Source organism: Tachyglossus aculeatus, chromosome 5 (genome assembly GCF_015852505.1).
Source record: "Tachyglossus aculeatus isolate mTacAcu1 chromosome 5, mTacAcu1.pri, whole genome shotgun sequence".
NCBI lineage: Eukaryota > Metazoa > Chordata > Mammalia > Monotremata > Tachyglossidae > Tachyglossus > Tachyglossus aculeatus.
The window spans coordinates 79,286,611-79,314,254 of NC_052070.1; the positions used below are offsets into that span (position 1 = coordinate 79,286,611).

Below are 27,644 nucleotides of genomic sequence, written 5' to 3' on the forward strand. Positions count from 1 at the left end.
AAGCTGGAGCTGTTCAGGGAGATCAGAGCTGAGATCTGTCAACAGAAAGGGAGTTGAAGAGAAAGCCATCAAAGAATACGGAAAGGAAGAAGTGAAGGTATGTTGAATCCTGCCCAGCCTTCTCTTTGAATTCTTTCTTGCTTCTCTTTGAAAAGCTCTGAAACCAGTTTCGGAGGATGTCCTGGTTGAAAGGGCTAGCCTTGAAATTTGGAGAAGGCAGGGAGATTTCACTCAAAGTGCTAATGTTACTGTTTGTGGGACAGATTGCCGTGCCGACTGGGAAGGAGAAGATCCTTCTTAGTTGTGCCTTCCCTCTGTTCTGTCCCAATTCAAGAACAACTGAAGCAAAAGGAATGAAAGTCTGAGAGAGGATTCCCCGGGGTTCCCAGCTCCCGAAACATGTGACAAGACAGAGGATGCAGACATTCCTTTAGGAACAGGCAGGGAAATCTAACGGCAGCTGCCTCTGGAGCATTTTGCATGCAGAATCGCTATTTCCATCTAGAGTATCAGAGGAGGGGAGGAGTTGGTGACTGCCAAATGGGGAGTTAAGACAGAATGATTCAGTTAGGGCTTCCGGCACCAAGTTTTCTCAACTAAGTGATAAAGTTGCAGGTACCAAAACCTCATCTGAATTCTTTGCAGAGGCCAACAGCCGCAAAATCATGTCATGGAGCAGTTCTGATGATATGTAGCAGTGGTAGTCACAGCAGAGATTATTGAATCCCCACTTGGTGCAATGCACTGCCTGCTAAACATTTTAAGGAACTGAAATTTCATGACCTACTGCTCTCCATTGAGAAGGCGGTTTCTTGGGTTATCTGATATATAACCAGGAGACTTTGATCTCAGTACTAGAGAATATTAATGTATGTGGTGAATGATGGCACTGTTTGAAGGGTGAAAGACCAGATTAATTGGAGAAATAAAAATGAAATAGTAATAATGAGCATTCCTCATTTCTGCATCACTTACCTCCTAGGAGCCCTTTATGGATTTCCCCTTTTTCCCCCAAAAAAGGGGAAGGAAGGAGGGAGAAAAGGATATGGAAAGTCTCATGTCTGCAGTTAGGAAAACTGAAGACTAAAATAGAGTGGTGGTTGGCTCAAGCATACACATTGATTTGGTGGAGTTACAAGGATTGGAAAGCAATATCCTGGTTAAGTGACCCATTTTTTTTAATAGTATGGGTTAAGCACTTACTGTGTGCCAGACACTGTTCTAAGTGCAGAGGCAGTTACAAAATAGTCAAGTTGGACACAGTCCATGTCCCACATGGGGCTCACAGTTGTAATGCTCATTTTACAGGTGAGGTAATTGAGGCACAGAGAAGTGAAGTGACTTGCCCAGGGTCACAAAGCGGACAAGTGGTAAAGCCGGGACTAGAACCCAGATCCTTCTGACTCTCAGGTGTGTGCCCTATCTACTAGGCCACAGAGTGTTCTCCACCCCCATCTGCTTATCAGTTCTGTTCCCTCATCACTTCAGTAGTAGTAAGGTGAGGATGAGTAGGAATAGGAGGAGATGAAGAAAGAGGAAGAGGAGAAGAAGGAGGAGGGAGAGAAGGAGGGAAAAAAGGAAGAGAAGTAAATTTAAAAAAAGAAAAATAAAAAACTTGCCCCACCAATAATTTTGTCATTTAAAGGAAACCTCTTCAAGGGAGAGCTTGGAATCTAACTGTAAAGCAGTTTTGTGCTCGGAGGCCTTTTCCTGGAAGAGAAGATTCAGCTAAGATATTAGACAGTGAGGTCTTCCAGAATCAATACCAGGAGCCCTCTCTATAAAAAGCAAAGTGCTTCCTGTCATTGTAAGTTTGGAAACAAGTGTGTTAGTGAGAACAGCATGGCAATCAATCAATCTGTTCATCGATAGTATTTATTGAGTGCTTACTGAGTGCAGGGCACTGTACTAAGCTCTCGGGAGAGTACGATGGCTCAGAGGGAAAATAACAGCCTTGAAAGGTTGGAGGCCTGGGTTCTAATCCCCCCTCTGGTATGAGAGTTGAAAAAAGATTGTAAATACCTAGGAGGGTTTAGAATAGATCACCTAAGAGTGCTGAGATAAAAATTTTCTCCCCCTTTTAGACTGTGAGCCCACTGTTGGGTAGGGACTGTCTCTATATGTTGCCAATTTGTACTTCCCAAGCGCTTAGTACAGTGCTCTGCACATAGCAAGCGCTCAATAAATGCGATTGATGATGATGATAATGATGATAAAACAGAGTTGGTCTACACAATCTCTGCCCACAACAAGTTTACAGTCTATCAACAGATCAATCTTGTACTTCCCAAGTGCTTAGTACAATGCTCTGCACACATTAAGTGCTCAATAAATACGATTGAATGAATGAATCAAATTCTTCCTGCTGTAGGCTCAGGGCAGGGTTAGTTAGATGTGACTGAGATGGTGGACCCTGGCTCCATGCTGGTCATCCCAACTGGTGGGATTGCAAGGGTTTAGCCAGGAGGCATCAGGCAAATGTTCTTTGACAGCCTGGATAGTACAGCAATTACCGGATACATTAACATCTTTCCAGCCAGAACATTAAATAAATAAACAAATAAATAATGGCATTTATTAAGCACTTACTATGTGCAAAGCACTGTTCTAAGCGCTGGGGAGGTGACAAGGTGATCAGGTTGTCCCTTGGGGGGCTCACGGTCTTCATCCCCATTTTACAGATAAGGTAACTGAAGCCCAGAGAAGTGAAATGACTTGCCCAAGGTCACACAGCTGACAAGTGGCAGAGCCTGGATTAGAACTCGTGACCTCTGATTCCCAAGCCCGGGCTCTTTCCACTATGCCATGCTGCTTCTCTGGCTCTCAACGTATTCTCTCTGCCATTGTGATCTCGCTTCCAAACCGCTGCTTCTCTTCAGAATATTCTGAGCAACTGTCATCCAGCAGGCTCATTTACTGAATGCCTGCTTGGGCCATTTTGGTTTATCTCAGGAGGCACTGAGCCGGTAAGGATTGGTAGATGTTGGAAAGTGTCCATCAGGGTGTTCGTAGAATCATCTATTCGGAAAGTCTTTAAAAATTAGGATCATTTTTTCCCCCTTGAGGGGGTTGATTGAAAATACCAACCCCTTGCAAGGCTGGACATGGGTGAGAGATTGTAAATTCCTGAGATCCCTGCTAGTTTATGATTGTCAATCAAAAGTATCTGATTATGAACCCCATAAGAAAGTGTAATACAGTAGAGTAAGTTTTATTCCCCTTTGCCTCATGGTTATCCTAGAAAAGGGAAACTTAAATTAAAGGGAAGGAGAGATGAGAGTTCATTGAAATTCCAGTTTCTAGGCTTGAGAGAGATATATGTTTCAGCATTCCTCCTTCTCCTCTAGTTCCTCTAAACACACACCCCACTCTACCTGGAAAATGGGGCTTCAGAGAAGTGAGATATCAGCTGGTATTTTTAATAGTATTTGGTTAGCGCTTATTAAGTGCCAGGGACTGTAATAAGCACCAGGGTAGATACAAGCTAATCAGCTTGGATACAGTCCCTGAGCCCCATGGGGCTCACAGTCTTAATCCCTATTCTACAGATGAGGTAACTGAGCCACAGAGAAGTGAAACGATTTGCCCAAGGTCACACAACAGACAAGTGGAGGAGCTGGAATTAGAACTCAGGTCCTGTGACTCCAATCCATGCTCTATCTACTAAGCCAACTTTTTTCATGCCTGTCTGTGCTAGCAGAAGCCTAGGGCAATCTGCACCTGGATGGGCAATCAGATGGCTTCTGTGTTTATGAATGGGGATTGTTTTAATGAGAGATGACAGGCCTCCACCAAGAAAACAGCAAGGAAGGGATTGATGGCCTTTTGGATGTGCCAGCCTCCTCAGTGTCAAACTCAGATTTCTAGCCATGGAAGCATTCCTATCTCTGAATGGCAATGGGACATCATATAGAGAGACTTTGTCTTATAGCTGCTGATTCTGGCCTCTACTCAGAGATCACAATCAATCAATCATATTTATTGAGCGCTTACTGTGAGCAGAGCACTGTACTAAGCGCTTGAAGACAGAAGTTGTAATATATGAAGAGCAGAGATGAGTTAAAGGCAAAAACGAAGCATGAAATAAAATTCAGAAAAAATCAGGTAAAAGGCAGTGTGGTTTATGAAGTATGTCTGGTTTTTGAGGCTGGACTGACCACCTGCAAAAAATTTGATTTAAATGTTTACTGAGTTGAGTTAATCATCCGTGATAGGAAAAAGATCTGGAAAGCATTATAGTGGAACACCACTGGCAGGTTATTTGAACTGTGGATGATCTGAATTAACCTCTGTTCTTAAGACTTTGGTTAACCAGAGTTCAGATAATCCACTTGCTAAGGTGTTTGGTAATTGGAAGTGGCAAGAATATTCACTTCAACTTTTCCCCATTAGAACTAATTGTACAGTTCAGTGCTATATTAAGTGTTGAATAGTATGAACTCCAAATACATCTAAAACACCTTAATAAAAATGGTATGGCTCCCGTCATTTTATTAATCCTTGCCCTTGCTCATAAAATTTACGCAAACTAGTTTGACCTGCTGTCATTTGATACCTTAGTGTGGAGATAAGAAAAGATATTTGGCCTAGTGGAAAGAGCATGGGCTTGGGAGTTAGAGGTCATGGGTTCTAATCCCGGTTCTGCCACTTGTCAGCTGTGTGACTTTGGGCAAGTCACTTAACTTCTCTGTGCCTCAGTTGCCTCATCTGTAAAATGTGGATTAAGACTGTGAGCCTCGCGTGGGACAACCTGATTACCTTGTATCTCCCCCAACGCTTAGAACAGTGCTTGGCACATAGTAAGTGCTTAACAAATACCATAATTATTATACGTGAACTCATGAAAATCTGAGAGCCTTCACTTTTGTGTCTTCTCTGCTCTTGTAGAGTGAAAGTTGGGTATGGAATGATGAATTATCAAATTATTTTGTAACTTCTCTGTGGTGATGAATGTTGCTATGTGGTTCAAAGAAGAAAACAATAAACAGCATAGCCTAGTGGAAAGAACAAGGTCTGGGAGACAGAGGCCATGGGTTCTAATCCTGATTCTGCCACTTACCTTCTGTGTAACCTTGGACAAGCCCCTTACCTTCTCTGTACCTCAGTTTCTTCATCCGTAAAATGGGGATTTAATATTCTCCTTCCCTCTTAGACTGTAAGCCTTGTATGAGACAGGGACTGGGTCTGAAATAATAATAATAATAATGGCATTTATTAAGCTCTTACTATGTGCAAAACACTGTTCTAAGTGCTGGGGAGGTTACAAGGTGATCAGGTTGCCCCACGGGGGGCTCACAGTCTTAATCCCCATTTGACAGATGAGGTAACTGAGGCACAGAGAAGTTAAGTGACTTGCCCAAAGTCACACAGGTGACAATTGGTGGAGCTGGGATTTGAACCCCTGATCTCTGACTCCAAAGCCCGGGCTCTTTCCACTGAGCCACACTGCTTCTCTGAGAGGTGATGATCTTGTATCTATCCTAGTGCTGAGTATAGTGTTCGGCATAGTCAGCATTTAACAAATCCTACAATCATTATGAACCGCCATTGCCTAATAAGAGATCATCGAGCTTGCAATTAAGTTTCAGATTTCATTTACATATAAGTTTCGCACTTGATCAACCAGATGATGGAGAGGGAGAGTTTGCATTTTTGCAGCTTAGGTTTTGCAGTAGGAGTTAGGTCAATCAATCAATCGTATTTATTGAGCGCTTACTGTGTGCAGAGCACTGTGCTAAGCACTTATACTAAGGTCTGTTCAGGCAGTTATTTTGGGGGCTGATTGAGAGGTGGGGAAGAATTTCTGACTTCCCTGTTCACCACCCCTAAATGGCTTTGCAGATGAAAAGGCATTTTATGCAATGAATAGTAACTGAACATGCCCAGGGAATGAGAGTTCTTCAGACTCAAATGAACTTGGTTCATTTATTGTTTTCCAGCTTCAGATCTTTATCCTTTAAGGTGGACAAATCCTTCCTTTTGTTTTTTGCCTGATTAATCAAAAAATACATTTTAAATACCGTACTCTACATGCTCCCCTTTTACAAAGAAAGTGGAAGAGAGTTCTTCCAAAGCTTTGACCATGGCCAGTGAGAAAAAGCAACGGGTATGCAGAAGGAATTGTTTGGAAAAGTTCAGAAGGAATGCAAAGGGGATTACAGAACAGAAGTTTCTTTATAACTTTAGCTCTCCAGTTTGATAGAGCAGTTTGCGATTGGCCAGTTGAGAATTGCTGAAAAGAGCATTTCAAGGCAGGGGGGATCCATTTACTTTAGTCAGCCAAGGGGACACTTTCAGGGGTAGTTCTGGTTTCTATTGATAGCACAACATCCTCATCACTTCCACTTTCTTCCCTCTTGGCTTCTTAGTCTCCAGAATCTAACATCCTCTTTTATGTTCATCATGTTCATTTTTTTTAATGGCATTTGTTAAGCACTTACTATATGCCAGGTATTATACTACACGCTGAGGTAGATAGAAGATACTCAGGTTGGACACGTTCCATGTCCCATGGGAAGGTCACAGTCTTAATCCCCATTTTATGGATGAGGTATCTGAGACACAGAGAAGTAAAGTGACTTGCCCAAGGTGGCACAGCAGACAAATGGTGGAGTCAGGATTAGAACCCAGTTCCTCTGACTCCCATGCCCAGGGGCTTTCCACTAGGCCATGCTGCTTCTTTTGTTTCTGCTATGTCTGTGGATCTGTTTTTCATTTGTCCAGAATCCAAATTTATGTTTGTGTTCTTGCCCCCACTCCATCATTTAAATGTATGTTCCTTGAAAAAAGTGATGCTGGCTTCTTGCTCTGTAACACCCTCAGTGTTTAGTACAGTGATTTGCACCTAATGGATACTCAATTATGTTACTGACCCTTCGGCTGATTTCCCTGAGCCCCAGCACTCTGCTTCTTGCTTCCTCTCTGCCACTTTTTTTTAAATGGCATTTTATTAAGCGCTTACTATGTGCAAAGCACTGTTCTAATCGCTGGGACGGTTACAAGGTGATCAGGTTGTCCCCCGAGGGGCTCACAGTCTTAATCCCCATTTTATAGAAGAGGTAACTGAGGCACAGAGAAGTTAAGTGAAATCCTCATTTTATAGATGAGGTAACTGAGGCACAGAGAAGTTAAGTGACTTTCCCAAAGTCACACAGCTGACAATTGGCAGAGCCGGGATTTGAACCCATGACCTCTGATTCCACAGCCCGTGCTCTTTCCATTGAGCCATGCTGCTTCTCTGTGCCCTATTATTAATGATAAAAATAGCAATAATTTTTTTTATACAGCACTTTCTAGGTGCCGAGCACTGAGGTAAATGCAAGATAATCAGCTGGACACAGTCCTTATCCACAGGAGGATCACAGGCTAAAGGAGGGAGAGAAGATACTTTATCCCTATTTTATAGGTGAGGAAACTTAGACACAGAGTGCTTTGCCCTTGGTCGCATAGCTGGCAAGTGGCAAAATTGGGGTTACAACCTGTGTCCCCATCCTCTTTCCAAAAGGCTTTCTTTAGTAATGCTTCAGGGTGGTGTGCATTGATGACCTGTCATCCTGTTCCTCTGTAAGTATCCAAAATAGTGCTCTTTGAAATGGGCATTGCACCCCACAGAAGGAAGTGCAGCTTGGAAAAAAGCCACCAGAAATGGTGAGCATGACTGACTCCTCCAGTGTCACTGCAGCTTCACATACCTCCATCCCCTTCCCCTGCAGCGATGCTCTCGGTGAGTTCCTGCAGGTCCCCATAGGAAACTCTCTCAGCTGACTGTCTCCTTTTGGGCCTTTTCAGGAAAATGTCAGGGGAGGAAATTGGAAAAAAAAAGAAGACAAAAAGCCTGCATATCTTAGAGGTCATAGAATAGCCTTTGAAGGTGCTTCTTTCCCACTTTTCTTTCCCATTTTCTTTCCTTAAACTACAACTGTGTGTCTCTGCCTGCTATACTGTAAGCTTCTCTCTGTCGTGCAGACCAAAAAGGAGAGAAATCTTCAAAATCTGCACTACCACTAAAACCACAGATCCAATTCCTGAGTTCATTTTTTCCCCCCTTCATTCTCCTGGGCCCCAGCCTGGCTTCCAGCCCTTAACCCATATTTTTGAAGAAAAGGAAAAAAAAAAAAAGGAAAACTTTTCATCCTCTCTGTCTCCCCTTTCAATCACTCCGCTGCTCTGTCGGCTGGCCCAGTGACTAACTCCTTTGTCATTACTCATCCCAGCAGGCTATTGTCCAGCTGTTGGGATTGGCTCAGTTTACGCAGCAGAGACTGAGCTACGGCTCTGCTTGTGTGAGACTGGCTTAAACTGGATCAGCTGCAGGACATTCAGGGCATGCTGAAGCCAGGAGACTAGCTGCTGATTGCATAGGGGAAGAGCTAACGGTTTGTCCTGGTAACTGAGAATTCCTTTACCCTGCCCTCCTATTTATTAAATGATAAAAATGCCCAGGTTGCATGTTAGCATTTGCATGCTACACGCTAACATGTAGCACTTGGGGTAAAATTTCCCTAATTCTGAAACGAAACAGAAGAAGAAGAATGAAGTGAGAAGAGGTTCTACTAAGCTGGGCTCTAAACCTTCAAATATGGGGCATCTAGAGTTCTAGGTATGATAGGCAGCAGTGTGGCCTAATGGATAGAGCGCGGGTCTGGGAATCGGAAGGACCCGGATTCTAATCCCGTCACTGCCACTTGTTCTGCTGTTTGACCTTGGGCAACTTCTCTGTGCCTCAGCTTCCTCATCTGTTATTTGGGGTTTAAGACTGTGAGTCCCACACCCCCGTGGGACAACCTGATCACCTTGTAACCTCCCCAGCGCTTAGAACAGTGCTTTGCACATAGTAAGTGCTTAATAAATGTCATTATTATTATTATTATCATGTGGGACAGAGACCATGTCCAACCTGATTAACTTGAGTCTACCCCAGCACTTAGTTCAGTGCCTAGCACATAGTAAGCACCTAACAAATACCGGAAATAGTAAGCACTTAACGAAAAACACATTTATTACTATGGGAACATCCTGTGGCAATCTGCTCCTCCTGAGGGAGGCCAGATGGCCTGATAGGCAATGAGAGAGTTAACACTACTCATCTGATAATATGAGACAGAACCTCAAAGTCTGTGCTCAGTCTGGGGTCCAGCAGTTCCTGGAAGCAGTCAGCAAGGAATGTGAAATGTGCACAGCGACAGAGAGAAACAAAAATAATGGCAAAAGTAAACAAGATTGAGTTTAATAAGACTGGGGAAGGCCGGTTTGCTCAGGATGCAAAATGGAAGGAGTTAAGTCAGTATGACTTGGCTTAAGTGATGACCTAGTGTGGAAAGTCTATAAATAGGAAAAAGCTGTTAACCTAAGTAAGAAAGAAAAATTACTTTATTCAAGAACAACTGCAGGCAACTGGGGAGATTGAGATGGAAAAATGAAGGGGAAATTTAGGGAAAGTTGAGCAAAGGAAATATGGAAAAAAATCTCTGAGTTCCAAATATTCCTTAACATGCTCTAATTTTGATGGTCCTGGAATTCCCTCATCTTTCCTGTAGCTGCCCCAGTCAAAAAAGTGGCTCTTTGGATTATTTCCATAAAGTGGAAACTGTCTTGAAAAATGGAAGTTTGGGGCTTTAGGGAGGAGGGAAGGGTGGCAGGTGGATCTCTTCTGTCCAAAGTTAGAAAAAGATGAAAACTGATGACTTTTCCAGGACTTCCTGTTAAGATTGGAAGGAGAAAGTGAGAGAGAAGGAAGGCAGGAGGGATGAAGGAAGGAAGGAGAGAGGGATGGGAAGGGAAGGAATAAGGGAGCTGAAACCACGGCATGGTGAGGTAAGAAACATCTCTGAGTTTGCTCCCTGGATTTTACTTTGACAATCCCTGCTGATTACTTCTTCCCTTAGAAAATCCCTGTTTTTTGTGGGGGTCTTTTGGTCTATTCCTTTTGTCATCCTCCTCACAGGAAGCATTCAGAAAGAAAAAATTCGAGAAAGAAGTAGTTAATGACTCCTTAATGCAAATGATATTGGTGAGTCAATGTTGCACAAACTGGAAAAGTAAAAACAAAAACCACCAAACCAACTGCCACTGGTCCCACTTTCCCATTTCAATCTTTTGGAAACTGGTACAGTAGGCAGCTTTCTTCTGGAAACTGGTTTAGAATGCAGCTTTCTTCTGGGTCTCAAATGAAATGAGAGTTAACAAGAGTTAGAGTACCTAGCATCATTTTAAAAAAATCATCACTGCCACCAACAGAATTGAATTCAAATTAGTAGGAAAATTGCAGATCTAGACATCAGGAGACTCTCTTCTCAGTTATGCTACCTTGGTCAGGTCACTGAAGTTCTCTGTGCCTCAGTTTCTAAGGGAGTAAAATTGGGTGAATAATATTAGTCTCTCCCAATTTCTCAGAGATGTTATGAAAACAAATGAAATGCTCAACAGAAATAAATGCATTTCCCGATAATAAAATAGGCCATTTAAGGTCAAGGTATTTATTACTGCATTGAAGAGATCAAGGGATGAAATGGAAAGAATTCAATCGTGTTTCAAACTGGGATAAGAAGTGAAAAGGGATTAATAGCTTTTGACGCCCAGGTTAAAGTGGAAGCTAGCCCTGAAGCAACTGAAGAGTTGAGAGAGGAATAAAAGGAGTCATGAGGTAGTTACGGCAGGAGGGAATTGAGCCAACAAAATAAATACACTGATTTGATTCTTGTGGATGAAGGAGTGTGATGACTTGCCAGGCCGCAAAATATCATTCCTGCCAACTAACCTACTTTCAGCTGCTGAGGGCAAGTGGTAACTGGGAGGGTGACATACCCAAAGAGATGAGATGAAATGGCTGAACACCACCTGTCTTTTCTCACCTTCCACATATCCAATTCGGTGTTGGGCTTGTTCCAATCTGAAAAAAAAAAAGCAAATGGTCTTATTCATAATACTTGTGGTGTTTATTACGTGCTTATTTGCTGGATGACCATGAACAAGTCACTTAACTTCTCCGAAGCACTTAACTTCCCCCACCTCCCTCTTAGACTCTGAGCCTCTTGTGGGCAGGGACTGTTCCTATCTGCTTATATTGTATCAGCCCCAAGCTTAGTACGGTGCTTTGCACATAGTAGGTGCGTAACAAATACCACTATTTTTATTTATTATTAGGGTCGTGTACTGGTGTACATAGATTACACCCAGTCTGCCATACAGGGATAACAATCTAGGAGGTAGGCAGAGCAGATCAAATGATAATAATAATAATAACTTTGTTATTTTTAAGCACTTACTGTGTATCAGGCAGCGTACTAAGTGCTGGGGTGGATACAAGAGAAGAGAATGACTTCTCACTGCTACAAGAGAAGCAGTGTGGCTCAATCAATCAATCAATCAATCGTATTTATTGAGCGCTTACTATGTGCAGAACACTGTACTAAGCGCTTGGGAAGTACAAATTGGCAACACATAGAGACAGTCCCTACCCAACAGTAGGCTCACAGTCTAAAAGCATGGGCTTGGGAGTCAGAGGGCATGGGTTTGAATCCCGGCTCCACCACTTGTCAGCTGTGTGACCTTGGGCAAGTCACTCAACTTCTCTGGCCTCAGTTCCCTCATCTGTAAAATGGGGACTAAGACTGTGAGCCCCACGTGGGACAACCTTGATCACCTCGTTTCCCCCCTGGCGCTTAGAACAGTGCTTGGCACATAGTAAGCGCTTAACAAATACCACCATTATTATTATTATATAATGAAATCAGGTTGGACAGAGTCTCTGTCACACGTGGGGCTCCCAGTCTCAATGCCCACTTTACAGATGAGTTAACTGAGGCCCAGAGAAGTGAAGTGACTTGCCCAAGGTCACACAGCAGATATCTTTAACTCCTTTTTCTGGATGAGGAAACTAAGGCACAGGGGGGTTAAGTGACTTACCCAGGGTCTCACAGAAGGCCGACGGCAGAGATGGGAGTAGAACTTGGGACTCCTGACTCCCCACGTGCTTTCAATTATGCCACACTGCCTCTTACAACATCCCTAGAAGGGAGGAATTTTTTCCAGTTGTGGGGCCTTGAAAACGAGGGTAAAATTTGAAAGGAATCTGCTGATAAACAGGTTATCAGTGAAGGGGGATGGTCATGCTGCAAGAAGCAGCATATCCCTCAGCCTCCTCTGCATTCGCCCCAGAGAATGTGTTACTGCACCTCAGCCAGTGCGGGAGAAAGTTTCCTTTCCTGAGGCTATAGAAAGCTGGTGGAAAGCTTTCTCAGTGGGAAAATCTCCAGAGGTCTGCACAGTCAGTCACCGTTTCTTCTATTTCATTTGGGGCTGATTCCAGATCAGGCCCAATCCGCAGATCCGTTGCGCATCCCCACCCTCATCTCCTGACTGTATTTTTCTTTTCTTACTCAAGGATCGGAGGAAAACCCGGAGCGATGTCAGGGAAATTCCTGAGACTTTGGCTGCTTTGTGGGGTAGTTTCCTCTTTGCCCATGCCGGTAAGGATCCAGCCTCTGGCCCGAATGTCTGCCATTCCGTTCCCCTCACTGCCCCTCTTGGGGTGGTCTCACCCAACCCATCTGAGCCCCGGGGTTGGGGGCTGCCGTAGGGTTGGGGAAAATAAGGAAGATCAGCCAGGCAGACCATCCAGTAAGCACTCAATAAATACGATAGAATGAATGAATGAATGAACGGACAGTGCTCTGCACACAGTAAGTGCCCAATAAATATGTATGTATAAACATATATGTGTGTGTACATATTTCTCTATTTCTTTATTCATGTTACTTGTACATCTCTATTCTATTTATTTTATTTTCTTGGTATGTTTGGTTTTGCTCTCTGTCTCCCCCCTTTTAGACTGTGAGCCCACTATTGGGTAGGGGCTGTCTCTATATGTTGCCAACTTGTACTTCCCAAGCGCTTAGTACAGTGCTCTGCACACAGTAAGTGCTCAATAAATACGATCGATGATGATAAATACGATTGAATGAATGAACGAACAGTGCTCTGCACACAGTAAGCGCTCAATAAATACGACTGAATGAATGAACAGTGCTCTACACACAGTAAGCGCTCAATGAATATGACTGAATGAATGAATGAATAAACAGTCCTCTGCACACAGTAAGTGCCCAATACAATTGACTGAATGAATGAACAGTGCTCTGCACACAGTAAGCGCTCAATAAGTACGACTGGATGAATGAATGACAGTCTTAGACTGTGAGCCCACTGTTGGGTAGGGACTGTCTCTATATGTTGCCAACTTGTACTTCCCAAGCGCTTAATACAGTGCTCTGCACACAGTAAGCGCTCAATAAATACGATTGATTGATTGATCCATAGGAGCCAGGCCCGATACCTGACTCCCAGTCCATCCTCCACAGGGTTTTCTCTAAGACTTCAATCAATCAGTGGCATTTATTGAGCACTTACTGTGTGCAGAGACTGGACTAAGCACTTGGGAGAGGACAATATAACAGCATTGATAGACACATTCCCTGCCCTTAAAGCGCTAACAGTCTAGAAGGGGACAGATACTGTAAGCTCGTTGTAGACAGGGAATGTGACTATCATTTCTGTTGTAGTGTATGCTCCCAAGTGCTTAGAACAGCGCTCTGCACACAGTAAGCACTCAATAAGATTGACCCATTGATTTATATCACTAAATAAATTAATATTAAAATAATAATATATAATAATAATAACTTTGTTATTTTTAAGCACTTACTGTGTATCAGGCAGCGTGCTGGGGTGGATACAAGAGAAGAGAATGACTTTTCACTGCTACTAGAGAAGCAGTGTGGCCCCGTGGAAAGAGCAAGGGCTTGGGAGTCAGAGGTCCTGGGTTCTAATCCTGGCTCCGCCACTTGTCAGCTGTGTGACTTTGGGCAAGTCACTTAACTTCTCTGAGCCTCAGTTGCCTCATCTGTAAAATAGGGATTAAGACCGTGAGCCCCACGTGGGGCAACCTGATCACCTTGTATCCCCCCAGCGATTAGAACAATGCTTCGCACATAGTAAGCGCTTAACAAATGCTATTATTATTATTATTATCATATAAGTACTGTGGGGATGTGTATGAGGCGAATCCCATTTCCTCCACTGGGAAGGTTGTTCTCCCTCAGGGATTATTTCCACCCATTGAGCCCATGGGAATGAGGTTGGGGACTATTGATCCAGGATGGGTGGAAACTAGATCCTAAGATGCCGGGAAGCCCCTTGGAACGGATAATTACTGCGACACTCAATGTTCACAGCCTTTCCCTACCTCTTTTGTTGCAGGAACTAACCAGACTCTTCAGACGTGGAGTTGGAATCGGTAAATGGGAGCCAGAGTGGGGCTGGGAGATGGGCTCAGGAGAGCCAAGAAGGCGAAGGGAACGGGGTTGGATTGTTAGAATCTGAGAGCCAACAGGGGATGCTGCTTGGAGTCTCCTCTGCCAACCTCAAATAGCCACACTTATGTACACATATACTGACGTGCACATCTAATTCTTTTATGGCATTTGCCAAGAGCGTACTATGTGTCCAGCACTGTAATAAGCACTGGATCACAAGATCATCTGGTTGAACAGAGTGCTCACAGTATTAATCCCCATTTTTGAGATGAGGTAACTGAGGCCCAGAGAAGTGAAGTGACTTGCCCAAGGTCACACAGCAGACAAGTGGCAGCGTCTGGATTAGAACCCACATCCTTCTGACTCTCAGACCTATGCTCTGCCCATTAGGCCAAGCCGCTTCTCTCACACACACACACGCATGCACGCACGCATGCATGCACCCATGCGCACATGTGCACACATGCACACATACACACTCAGATTTCTTTGTGGCTATGGGGTTAAATTGAGCTACAGAACTTGATGGCTATGGATCACACATTCAAACTGCTTCTTGAGGAGAGGAAACTACTGACAAGAGTCAAGAAACCGAAGTTCGAACCGTGACAGTGATGGATCATATTTGTCACCTCGGGCAAATTGCGTAACTTCTTTGGGCCCCAATTACTTTTATTCGTAAAATGAGGATGATGGTCCCTGTTCCTTTATGCTTCCTCAGGACATAGAGAAGAGAAAGTCCTCCAGGGTCTTAGGAGGAAATATTCATATTCTTATGACAGTAACCAGGATTTCTTTATTGTGAAGAACTCTAGGTGATTTCACTTATCTTCTCCCTCCAAAATTCTGGGAGGTAAAGAGGGCAGAGGTGATTTTCCCCATTTTGCACTGAGGCACACAGAGAGGAAGTGACCTGCCCTAGGTAATCTTAGAGAGGAATTAAACCCCAGCAGCCAAAGTCCAATGATTTTAAAGAGGAAAGTTGCCCTGAACCATCCTTCCTCTCTGAACATTCTTTACTTCAGAAGAATGGTCCAGGACCCCCTGAAGAAACCACCTATGAGAAAGGGGGAAGGAACTGCTAAAATGGGAATATTGTGTGTGATTTGGGGATCTTGGATGAGGTGAAGGAGACCCATTGCTCATGTTCTAAACAGGGCTGCCTTGTCTTTGGCTCCAGATACTTGCACGGACCACATCACCAAGAAGGTTTACCAGCGAAGGGAATCATGGCTGCGTCGTCGCGAGGCTCATTTGGAATACTGCCGATGTGACAGTGGAGTGGCCCGATGCCACACTGTGCCTGGTAAAGGTGCGTGGCCAGCAGGACTTCACATATAATAAGTACTTGAGAAATACCACTATTTAATCATTGTTATTAATAATAAGTTTTTCCCATTTGTATTTGACAGCCTGCGGCGAACAAATGTGCTACAACGGGGGGACCTGCTACCAGGCCTTGTATTTCTCCGACTTTATCTGCAGCTGTCCAAGCGGCTTTGATGGGAAGCAGTGCGAAATAAGTGAGTCACCAGTGTGTTCACGGGGAGGGTGGAGCCCAGCCCAGTAAGGGCCTATGTGAGGAGACTGATTGTAAGCTCCTTGAGGCCAGGGATCACATCTACCAACTCTAGTGTCTCTTACTCTCCTTACTCTTCCCCCAGTAAGAGCTCAATAAATACTATTGAGTGATTCACTGTAAGTTCCTTGAGGGCGGGCATCGTGTCAACAAATTATTGTATGCTCCCCCGTGCTTCGTCCAGTGCTCTGTACAGAGTAAACGTTCAACAAAGGCTTAAATGGGTTGAGCAGGGTGGGGAGTGACCATTAATAATAATAATAATAATAATGTTGGTATTTGTTAAGTGCTTACTACGTGCCAAGCACTGTTCTAAGCGCTGGGGTGGGGATTCAAGGTTGTCCCACGTGGGGCTTACAGTCTCAATCCCCATTTTATAGAAGAGGGAACTGAGGCACAGAGAAGTTAAGTGACTTGCCCGAAGTCACACAGCTGACGAGTGGCAGAGCCGGGATTAGAAACCATGATTAGAAACTCCCAAACCCGGGCTCTTTCCACTGAACCGCGCTGCTCCTCCTCCCTTCTGTTAAACATGCCAGATGTCAATGCCACGTGCTACCGCGGCTTGGGACTAACCTACCGGGGGACCTGGAGTGTGACCGACAGCGGGGCTGACTGTCTTAACTGGAACAGCAGTGCCCTGACCCAGAAGAAGTTCAGCGGGCGGAGGCCCGACGCCATCAAGCTGGGCCTGGGGAATCACAACTACTGCAGGTAGGAAGCAACGAGAGTCCTCGGACCATGGGGAGGAAGAAGCGGGTACAGGGGAAAGGGGCTGCCCCATTCCCTGGGGCTCCGTCTACGAGTTTCAGGTTCTTCTTTGTTTCCTCTAGACTGTGAACTCATTGCGGGCAGGGGTGTGTCTGTTTATTATTGTATTGGACTCTCCCAAGCATTTAGTACTGTGCTCCGCATCATCATCATCAATCGTATTTATTGAGCGCTTACTATGTGCAGAGCACTGTACTAAGCGCTTGGGAAGTACAAATTGGCAACATCTAGAGACAGTCCCTACCCAGCAGTGGGCTCACAGTCTAAAAGGGGGAGACAGAGAACAAAACCGAACATACTAACAAAATAAAATAAATAGAATAGATGTGTACAAATAAAATAGAGTAATAAATATGTACAAACATATATACATATATACAGGTGCTGTGGGGAAGGGAAGGAGGTAAGATGGGGGGGATGGAGAGGGGGGCGAGGGGGAGAGGAAGGAAGGGGCTCAGTCTGGGAAGGCCTCCTGGAGGAGGTGAGCTCTCAGCAGGGCCTTGAAGGGAGGAAGAGAGCTAGCTTGGCGGATGGGCAGGGGGAGGGCATTCCAGGCCCGGGGTATGACGTGGGCCGGGGGTCGATGGCGGGACAGGCGAGAGCGAGGTACGGTGAGGAGATTACTCTGCACACAGTAAGCACTCGATAAATACAAATGAATTGAATGGAATTTCCTCCCTCCCTGTTCTCCCTCCCTCAACGTTCTTCTAGAAATCCAGATAAGGACTCCAGACCATGGTGTTATGTCTTCGAGAAGGGGGAATACACCTGGGAGTTTTGCAGCACCCCACTCTGCATCCAGGGTAAGTGCCCTGGGAACAGGGGAACAGGAAGGGAGGAGGAGGGGGGACGGGATGAGAATGGGGAGGCAGGATCGGGACCCGCCATTGTTTTCCTCTTGCTTCAGGAAAGAATGGTGACTGTTACTCAGGAAAGGGCACAGACTATCGGGGTACCCGCTCTACCACCAAGTCGGGTACTTCTTGCCTGCGATGGGATTCCCCGTATGTGAAGTCCAGAGTCTACACAGCGTCAAAACGGAATGCCCAAGAGCTGGGCCTGGGCAAGCACAACTTCTGCCGGTAGGAGAGGTTTCAGAGGGAATCGTTGCTTGGGGTGAAAGTATTCCTCTTCCCCTCTTTTCCCTGCCATGGGGCCAGCTCTGGGGAGATGGCGAGGCCTGTGATGCAGGTCCTGAGAGGCCTAGGGGAGAGTCCGAGTGGCTGAACCCTCAATTTCCTTCACCTCGCAGGAATCCCGATGGCGACTCCCAACCCTGGTGTCACGTGCTGAAGGACAACGGCAAGCTTGGGTGGGATTACTGTGACATCCCCAAGTGCTGTAAGGAGACTTCCTGGATCCTTTCTTTACTTACTTTACTTTAAAGCCTTAGACTTTCCTGAATCCCCTCCCTTTGTCTCTTGCCCTTTTAACAAAAGTGGCATTGATGGGGAAGAGCACTAAAATCAGTTCCCAGTTGCTTCAGGCCTGAGGGAAAGCCTGTGACTCACCCTCAGGAGTCTGTATCCTCATTAGGCCATGCAGCTGTGGTGAGAGAAAAGTTTTCCTCACCCACAGAGGCAAGAGGGACTCCACTTCCAGGCTCTCCAAACGGTGGCCCAGTCAGCCAGGCAGGAGGTCCCCTCCTTCCGTGCACTGGGATTTTCCCTCTTTCTGGAAATTCTGGGGTTCTGCACCGATGGTGGGGGTTGGATGAGAAGGAGTAGAGGAGAGCAGAATCAAGACCTACCAGCCTTTAACATAGCAGTCATTCGATTTGAATAGGATGATAGTCTGAGCATAGGCTACTGTTCCTTATAAGTTGGTTTCTGGAAAAAAAAAACAGGCCAGTTGTAAGAAAATATACCTGTGATCCTCTTAGCCATGACACTCCTGGATATGGCCTTAAGGAAATCCCAGTGGAGGCTGTTGTGCCTTTTCTGACCCTTCTGTCGGCTAGCCACAGACCCCTCATGACAACCAGGGATGTTCCAGGTTAGAAGACCATGATGGGGCATCTGAAACCTCCTCTGCCATTCTCTTTGTCACTTTCTTTCTTTTGTCAGTCTCCTCTGTGTCTTCACCCCCTCTAGCCACCTGCGGAATGCGACAGAAGTCACCGCCGAAGTACCGCATTAAAGGTGGACTCTACACCGACATTGCCGCCCATCCTTGGCAAGCCATCATCTTGGCCTATAGCCGCAAGTTGTTCAAGGATCGTTTTCTCTGTGGTGGAGTCCTCATCGACTCCTGTTGGGTCCTTTCTGCTGCCCACTGCTTCGAAGAGGGGTAAGAAACTCTATCCCTAAGGTTTTGAAGCCAGGTGTGTCTGTTAGCCCAACCTGGCAAGGAATAAGGAATGATCGGAAATAAAGAAATCAGAAATAGGAGATGCAGCATGGCCCAGTGGATAGAGAAGAAACCTGGCTTCTAATCCTGGCTCTGCACTTCCCTGCTGTGTGATTTTGGGCAAGTCACTTCATTTCTCTGTGCTTCAGTTGCCTCATCTGTAAAATGGGGTGTGAGCTCCATGGATTCTGTCCAACCTGATTAGCTTGTATCTACCCCAGTGCTTAGTAGAGTGCTTGGCACATAGTTAGTACTTAACAAAAACCATTTAAAAAAAAAGAAAGTAAAAAGAAAAAGCAGGCTAAGAGCCCTCGGCAGTATCATCTTATATACGCCATGAGAACATTTCCCAACCCTCTTTCAATCAATCAGTCAGTGGTATTTATTGAGCACTTGCTGGGTGCAACGTGCTTGAAAGAGTATATTTCCTTTGGGCCAGCACCTTAGTAGCTGAGCTGTTGACTTTGAAGATTGAAGTCGCAGCGTGGCTCAGTGGAAAGAACCCGGGCTTTGGAGTCAGAGGTCATGGGTTCAAATCCCGGCTCCACCAACTGTCAGCTGGGTGACTTTGGGCAAGTCACTTAACTTCTCTGTGCCTCAGTTACCTGATCTGCAAAATGGGGATGAAAACTGTGAGCCCCCCGTGGGACAACCTGATCACCTTGTAACCTCCCCAGTGCTTAGAACAGTGCTTTGCACATGGTAAGTGCTTAACAAATACCATTATTATTATTATTATTATTAATAATAAGCCCTAACAGTTTATAGGAGGAGAGGAGTGCTTAGACCAGTGAGTTCGTCTCTGTGTTGGGAACTCATCACCACCAGTCAAACCCCCTGTGGCTTTCCACATCTTCTACTCTCTGGATCTACAATATTCAGTGCTACTGGGGAGTTCCATCAGGTGGTAAATACTTGCCTCCCATTTAATTCCATATTACTACTGCTACTACTACTGCCAATGAAGATGATAACCATAGTGGAATTTATTCAGCACTTACCAGGCACTCTGTTAAACAATGAGGTAGAAACTCCTAGGCCCGTGCTCTTTCCACTAGGCCACGCTGCTTTTCTGTTTCTCTGCTTCTCCGCACACGCTTTATCTTGACTCGTTTACCTGTCTGGGTTATTGAGGTGAAGAGAATAAGGTGAGTTGGGAAGGCAGCATGGAGAAGACGATTAGACCGAAGTGACTACCCATCTATCCTGATCCGATCACTGACCATCATCATCATCATCATCATCAATCGTATTTATTGAGCGCTTACTATGTGCAGAGCACTGTACTAAGCACTTGGGAAGTACAAATTGGCAACATATAGAGACAGTCCCTACCCAACAGTGGGCTCACGAAAGGGAGATTGTGTCTCAGAATGATGACGGTACCCGCAGCCCCCTGCCCTTCCACAGCCCCACCTTTATCGGAGGATGCGGTTCTCATTTGGACTGAACATCTATAGCTCCCCTTAAGTGACCCCTGGATTCTTGAGTACTGTAACGGACTCCACCGGGACAGGGATTTTAGAAAGATAATAAATAATAATTACCATCTTTGTTATGTGCTTACTATTTGTCAAGCACTGGTCTAAGCTCTGGGGTGGATCCAAGTTAATCAGGTCAGACACAGTCCGTCTCACATGGGGCTCACAGTTTAAGAAGGAGGGAAAACATCCCCATTTTACAGTTGAGGAAGCCAAGGCCCAGAAAAGTTAAGTGACCTGCCCAAGGTCACACAGTAGGCAAGTAGGGGAGTCGGGATTAGAACCCAGGTCCTCTGACTCTCAGGCCTGACTCTCAGGCCTGTGCTCTTTCTCCCCCTTTCAGACTGTGAGCCCACTGTTGGGTAGGGACTGTCTCTTTATGTTGCAAACTTGTACTTCCCAAGCGCTTAGTACAGTGCTCTGCACACAGTAAGCGCTCAATAAATACGATTGATTGATTGATTGATTTCATTCATTCATTCACTGTGTGCAGAACACTGTACTAAGTGCTTGAGAGAGTACAATACAACAATAAAGAGACGCATTCACATTCCCTGCCCACAGCGAGCTTACCCCTAGGCCATGCTGCTTCCCGGAAAGATGGCAAAGCTAGACTTTAAAGGGTATGATTAATGAACCACAGCATCCTTAAACCCCCAGACAAATGTGGTGGGAGACCATAGTCCTTCTTAATCCCAAACTTCCCGAGTTGCTGCTATTTGCTAACTCGTGTCCACCAGAAAGGGAGCTATTATTAAAGTAGTGGGTCATTAAGGCCTTTTCCTTCCGCAGGTATGAACCCTCTCGCGTAACCGTGGTGCTGGGGAGGACCTTCCGAGAGGTCTCCGGAGAGAATGAGCAGGTATTAAAAGTGGAAAAGTACACTGTCCATGAGAACTTTGATCCAGACACTTATGACAATGATATTGGTAAGAAGAGACGTGTCCCCTTCCCGGCCCCTTCTTCCCAACTATCCGGGCCCTGAGGCGGGCGGCGTAGCGAAGCCCGGGACTCAGCCCTGTTTTCCTTTCAGTTCTGTTGAAGCTGAAGTCTGATTACTGCGCAAAGGAAACGGACAACGTCCGCCCTGTCTGTCTTCCGGAGGCAGGGCTGCAGCTGCCGGACTGGACTGAATGTGAGCTGTCTGGCTACGGCAAGCATGAGGAGTGTAAGTACAGCTACGTTCCCCCTGATGGCTTGTCAAAACCTTAGGGGGTGGGATCGTATGTACTAATTTCCATAGTAATCGATCAATCGTTGATATAAGTAATTTATAGATATGTACATAATAATAATGGTATTTGTTAAGCATTCACAATGAGTCAAGCACTTTTCTAAGCGCTGGGGTAGATACAAGCTATCAGGTTGGATACAGTCCCTGTCCCCCATGGGGCTCACATTCTTAATCCCCATTTTCCAGGTGAGGTAACTGAGGCACAGAGAAGTAAAGTGACTTGCCCAAGGTCACACAACAGACAAGTGGCGGAGCCGGGGTTAGAACCCAGGTCCTTCTGACTCCCGGGGCCATGCCCCGTCTACTAGGCCGTGCTGCTTCCAAGTGTTGCGGGGCGGAGAGAGGGATGAATATCAAATGTCCAAAAGGCACAGATCCGATCAATGCTCTTTAGGGAGTTCTTACTCTGTGCCGAATACTTGATTACTACATCAAGCTCTTTGCTGACCTCCCTGCCACCTGTCTCTCCCCACATCAGTCCACTCCAGTCCACTCCCCACTTCACTCCACTGCCAGGATCATTTTTCTACAAAACTGTTCAATACATAATAATAATAATAATGACATTTATTAAGTGCTTATTATGTGCAAAGCACTGTTCTAAGCACTGGGGAGGTTACAAGGTGATCAGGTTGTCCCACGAGGGGGCTCACAGTTTACAGACGAGGTACCTGAGGCCCAGAGAAGTTAAGTGACTTGCCCAAAGTCACCCAGCTGACAATTGGCGGAGCTGGGATTTGAACCCATGAACTCTGACTCCAAAGCCCGGGCTCTTTCCACTGAGCCACGCTGCTTCTCTGTTTCTGCACTCCTCAAGAAACTCCAGGGGTTGTCCATCCACCATCGCGTCAAACAGAAACTCCTTACCATTGGCTTTAAAACCCTCAATCACCTGCCCTTCCTAGTTTACGTCTCTGATATCCTACTACAACCCAGACCATACACTTCGTTCCTCTGATGACAACGTATTCATGGTAGCTCGATCTCATTTATCTTCCCACTGACCCCTTGCCCATGACCTGCCTCTGGCCTGAAACTCCCTCCCACTTCATATCCAACAGACAATCACTCTCCTACCTGCAAATCCTTGTTAAAAACAAAGGCTTTCTCCAACTAAGCTCTCATTTCCTCTCTCTCTCTCCCTTCTGCTTTGCCATTTCACTTGTGAAAGGGATTTCAGGTAACAGCATAGTTTAGTCGATAGAACTTTGGCCTGGGAGTCAATCAATCAATCAATCATATTTATTGAGCGCTTACTATGTGCAGAGCACTGTACTAAGCGCTTGGGAAGTACAAATTGGCAACATATAGAGTCAGAAGGTCATGGGTTCTAATTCTGCCTCCACCACTTGTCTGCTGTGTGGCCTTAGAGTGCTCTGCACAATCAATCAATCAATCGTATTTATTGAGCGCTTACTGTGTGCAGAGCACTGTACTAAGCACTTGGGAAGTACAAGTAGGCAGCATACAGAGACAGTCCCTACCCAACGGTGGGCTCACAGTCTAAAAGAAAGTAACTGCTTAGTAAATACGATTGAATAATAAATACAATTGAATGAATTTCACTTCTCTGTGCCTGTTACCTTACCTGTAAAATGGGGATTGAGACTGTGAGCCCCACAATGGACAGGGACTGTGTCCAAGCCCGATTTACCTGTATCCAACCCAGTGCTTAGTATAGTGTGTGGCACACAGTAAGCGCTTAACAAATACCGTTATTATTATTTGCATCTTTTATTCACCTCACCCTCAGCCCCACAGCACTTATGTACATATCCACAATTTATTTATTTATATTAATGTCTGCTTATATCATGTCTGTTTATATTATGTACATATCCACAATTTATTTATATTAATGTCTGCTTATATTATGTCTCTTTGTATTATGTACATATCCACAATTTGTTTATTTATATTAATGTCCGCCTCCCCCTCTAGACTGTAAGGCCCTCATGGGCAGAGATTGTAGTGTACTCTCCCAAGCACTTAGCATAGTGCTGTGCACACAGTAAGTGCTCAATAAATGTGATTGATCGATTGTCCCCAGAAGCCAAAGCCTATTCCTCTCCCTTCCAGCTTCTCCCTTCTACTCCGAGCGGCTTAAAGAGGCTCACGTGAGACTGTATCCCGCCAACCGCTGTTCTTCCCGCTTCCTCTCCAATCGAGTCATCACAGACAATATGCTGTGTGCGGGGGACACTAGAAGTGGAGGAACAAATAGCAACTTAGATGACGCCTGCCAGGTAAAGGCATCTCTGAGGTCCTAGTTCCCTCCCGGGAGAGAACAGCTTTTCTTGCAGAACGGATTAAAAAAGTAAAGAGCTCTGGCCCAGGTTGGAGTGATTTAGACGGGGAATGCCTGGTGACCTCAGAGGACCCAATGACTACAGCTGCAGATCAAGGTTAAAAGACCCGATTTGGGTAATAAAAAACCAAAATTGCAGGAAGTTTGCTCATCGAGACAGGAAACCCTACCTGATGCAGGGTTTCCTGTCATCCCAGATGACTGATTGCTGAACCGACCTGTAAAAAGCAACCAAGAGTAAGGAGGACCTCTCCCCTCAGGAGTCACCCTGGAGCAAGGGCAAATAGAAAGAGGGCAAGGCATGAGGCATGGAAGGGATTTTTTAATGACAATACCTATTAAAACCGCCATCAACTCACAACAAATGAATTCTCCAGGTCGTGGTTCAAACCAATAGTGTGTACCGGAGCCTGCCAGCCTGTGCCCCAGCCCCCTCTTGGCCTCTTCTAGTGGTCTGAAAGGCTCCTCAATCTATTTCTGGTATCCTCTGGTATTTTCAACCATTTGTAAAAATGATCCTAGAACCATTTGTGCACTCTTCCCCCTTGGTAACAAGAAGGAAGCGAGGGATTCCCCACACTCTCCTGTGGCACTGGGAGAGCTTGTCTGGTGGATCAAGACTTGCAGACCATCAGGAACCAAACAAAGGTTCCCTCACCATCCTTAAAGGAGGGACAAGGGTGAGGGAGACAGCCCCCAGCCAGGATGGTGAGGTCTCAGAGGCGTTAGCTAGAGGAGTCCCCTAACCCACCCCTTTACTGGAGGTGAATCAGGATAGACAATTGGCCATCATTCGGCTCCCAGGCAGGGGGTGGTTTACACAGGTTGGACCAACTGGTAACCAGCAGCATGCGTACAGAAACAAGTACAGCCCCTGCTTGGTGAGGTTGAATTCGGCCTCTTTGTACCTGGACCCCTTTTTCCGCAAAGATATTGATCATGCAGTCACTTGAAGTCGGTTCTTTGAAGCTGTGGGGATGCCTTGGGGGGTTTTCTTCATAAAAGGCCAATTTCTTCTCCTATGAAGTGATGAGCCTGGGCCCTCGTAGTTCTTCGAGGGGTTTGGCACGTGACCAAGGGCAGGAATTAACCCTTCCTCTCTTCTGCAGGGAGATTCGGGCGGCCCGCTGGTGTGTATGAAGGACAACCGCATGCATCTCCTGGGGATCATCAGCTGGGGGATAGGTTGTGGACAGAAAGACGTACCCGGTATCTACACCAAGGTCATTAACTACTTGGACTGGATTCAGAAAAATATGAGGCTGTGAACAATAAAAGCAGCACTATCCTCAAAGCCAGTCTTCCTCCTACTTCTCCTCATCTGAGGTACGGCAAGTCCAGAGGAGCCACTACCTGTTACCCTGTTACCCATCAACAGCCACACCACAGAGGAAGTGGAAGAGGGAAGGGGGAGATAGGGAGGCCATATTTTCTAGGTACTTTCTTTTTGGGAGATTATCGGGGGATCGACGCCTGGTTTCAGTTTGTACTAAATCAAATGGGAACCCAGCAAAATACATTCCAATCCCCCAACTCACGCCGCCATTTGGAACCAGATAGGTAAACAAGTGTCTGGAAGAAGGAAATCTCCGGCACCCCTTATCTCCCTGAGTCTGGAGCTTTAGAAAAGCAACCTAAAAAGGGTAACACATATCATGAAAGCAAGAAATAAGCAGATCCTTTCGGCAGGAGAGACATCACTTGCACTGGAGTGCTATTTGCTGTGAAGGAAACTGCTGACTGGAATTCTGAAGACCGACAGACTGGCTGGCCACTCTGTCTTTTACATCTATTGTACCCCCCCAAGCTCTTAGTACAGAGCGCTGCCACGGTCAGCGCTTGACAAATATTACCGACCAGAAACTTCAGGTTCCTCAGAAAAACCTCCTTGTTTGGACATGTTTCCCTTTCTCCGTCCTCAGACCTTTGGAGAATGTGCATTTTGCTGATCTAGGAACATCAAAGATCATTCAAATTGTTTTCTCTTTTTAAAATTTGACTTAGCGGAAGAATTGACTGACAAACTGGAATTCATCCTTTGGCATGTTTGAAACCCTCAGTCCACTAGATCTCTACCCGCATTACTTGTAGACACAACGCTGTATCCTATTTTATCAATACAATAAAGACAGATCTATTTTTCACTGTGTTTCCAAACAAGAGTTGAATGATTTAGTCGCAACATATCATCTGTCCAGCCACATTAATCCTTTCTGAATCACACGTGCCTTTTATTCATTTGGAATCGATTTAAGTGTGAGGCATGAGCCACTTGCTGGTGTCCCAAACTCCTTAATGTTTTATTTATTTTATCGGAACTAAGGAAGCGTCTGAGGCCCACAAGCAACTCAACAGTGGTAAGAGCTCCAGGAGGGGACTGGATTTTGACTTTTCCCTTTGTGCCTTACCAGAAAAGAACAAGCCACCAAGAGCTAGTTTCCCTGTTCCTCACTATTACCTGATTCAGTTGGGCTTTCCCCATGGCTGCCAAGATAGTAGGAGGAAGGATTCCAGATAACGATTCTCGCTGCCTCCAGAGTGTTCCCTCTAGAAAATTTGCAGTACCCATAATAATTGATAATTTCCATTATAAGCCACCACAGCATTGTAACTATTCCTCTCCCTGAAGTGTCCTCACTGCTTCCTAGACTTCTCCCAACTTGGAAACCCTAGCTGGTACTTCACATACTCCCACCCAATTATCTAACCACTTGCGGATCGAGATGAGGGAGAAGGAGAGGCAAGGAGGAAGATCCTGGGAGCATCAGTCAATCAAATATATTTGTTGAATGTCTACTGTGTACAGAGCACTGAAGCATTTGGGAGAATACAATAGAATAGAGACGGTAGACACGTTCTCTCCCCAAAGTGGGAAAATCTGGAAGGAGAAAACGCAGGAGGGGCCGAGGGAGGTGGAGGATACATACCTCACCTAGGCAGAGACAGAAACAGAGAGAAGAGGCAGACATCTCCCCAATGCCCCCGTCCCGCAGCTCATCCCCCTTCTCAAACCACACCCATGTTCAAATCATCAATCTCCACCCTCTGATTTGGCTCTAACCTTCCAAACAGCTGAGGTTAATCCAGCCAAGATCTGTTTGGGTCTTCTGGGCTTTTGGGCCAGCAGCCATTGGCTCTGCAGCCCTAGATCATAAAGCACGAGTCACCGGTTTCCTCATTCGCAAGGAATAGAGGTGACCATAAAGCATCTGGGGCTGCGTGAGATTCTCCAGAGCCACACTGGAGAACTGCCGAACTGGGACCAGTGCTGTCCCAGTTGCACTGGAAGACGAGAAGAGTGAGGTGGAGATGGCCACTGTACGTATCTATTATGTAGCAGTAATCGTATTCATTTAGTGCTTACAGTGTGCGGAGCACTGTACTAAGCACTGGGAGAGAAAACAGGTGCAGCAGAAGTCTTCATTTTGGTTCAGAGGTTGCTCTCAGGAAGTAACCTTCAATTACTTTAAAAATATCCATTCTCCTACAAGTTCAAAGACGATCCTACAGATGGTGTGATTTTATAGGTTTGTGTGTGTGTGTGTGTCTGTCTGTGACTGATAAGTCTGCGGGAAGGGAATGAGCTATCCTCCGGACTGAAAGCTCTTTA

General features: G+C 45.5%; 1 protein-coding gene across 2 annotated transcripts; it reads left to right on the forward strand.

The window, feature by feature from the left end:
- Positions 1–26,191, forward strand: PLAT (plasminogen activator, tissue type). 2 transcript variants are annotated; one of them, XM_038746622.1, is made up of 14 exons: positions 1–97; positions 12,383–12,467; positions 14,257–14,293; positions 15,493–15,624; positions 15,725–15,835; positions 16,431–16,605; positions 17,374–17,465; positions 17,570–17,744; positions 17,915–18,003; positions 18,729–18,951; positions 21,285–21,421; positions 21,526–21,660; positions 23,806–23,972; positions 25,144–26,191. In XM_038746622.1, exons 2-14 carry the CDS (start codon positions 12,405–12,407, stop codon positions 25,300–25,302), a joined length of 1,695 nt encoding a protein of 564 aa, XP_038602550.1. In that variant the 5' UTR covers positions 1–97; positions 12,383–12,404; the 3' UTR covers positions 25,303–26,191. The 2 variants fall into 2 exon arrangements, with proteins under 2 accessions (XP_038602550.1, XP_038602551.1); XM_038746623.1 differs by having other exon boundaries at positions 18,756–18,951.
- The last annotated feature ends 1,453 nt before the right edge of the window (positions 26,192–27,644 follow it).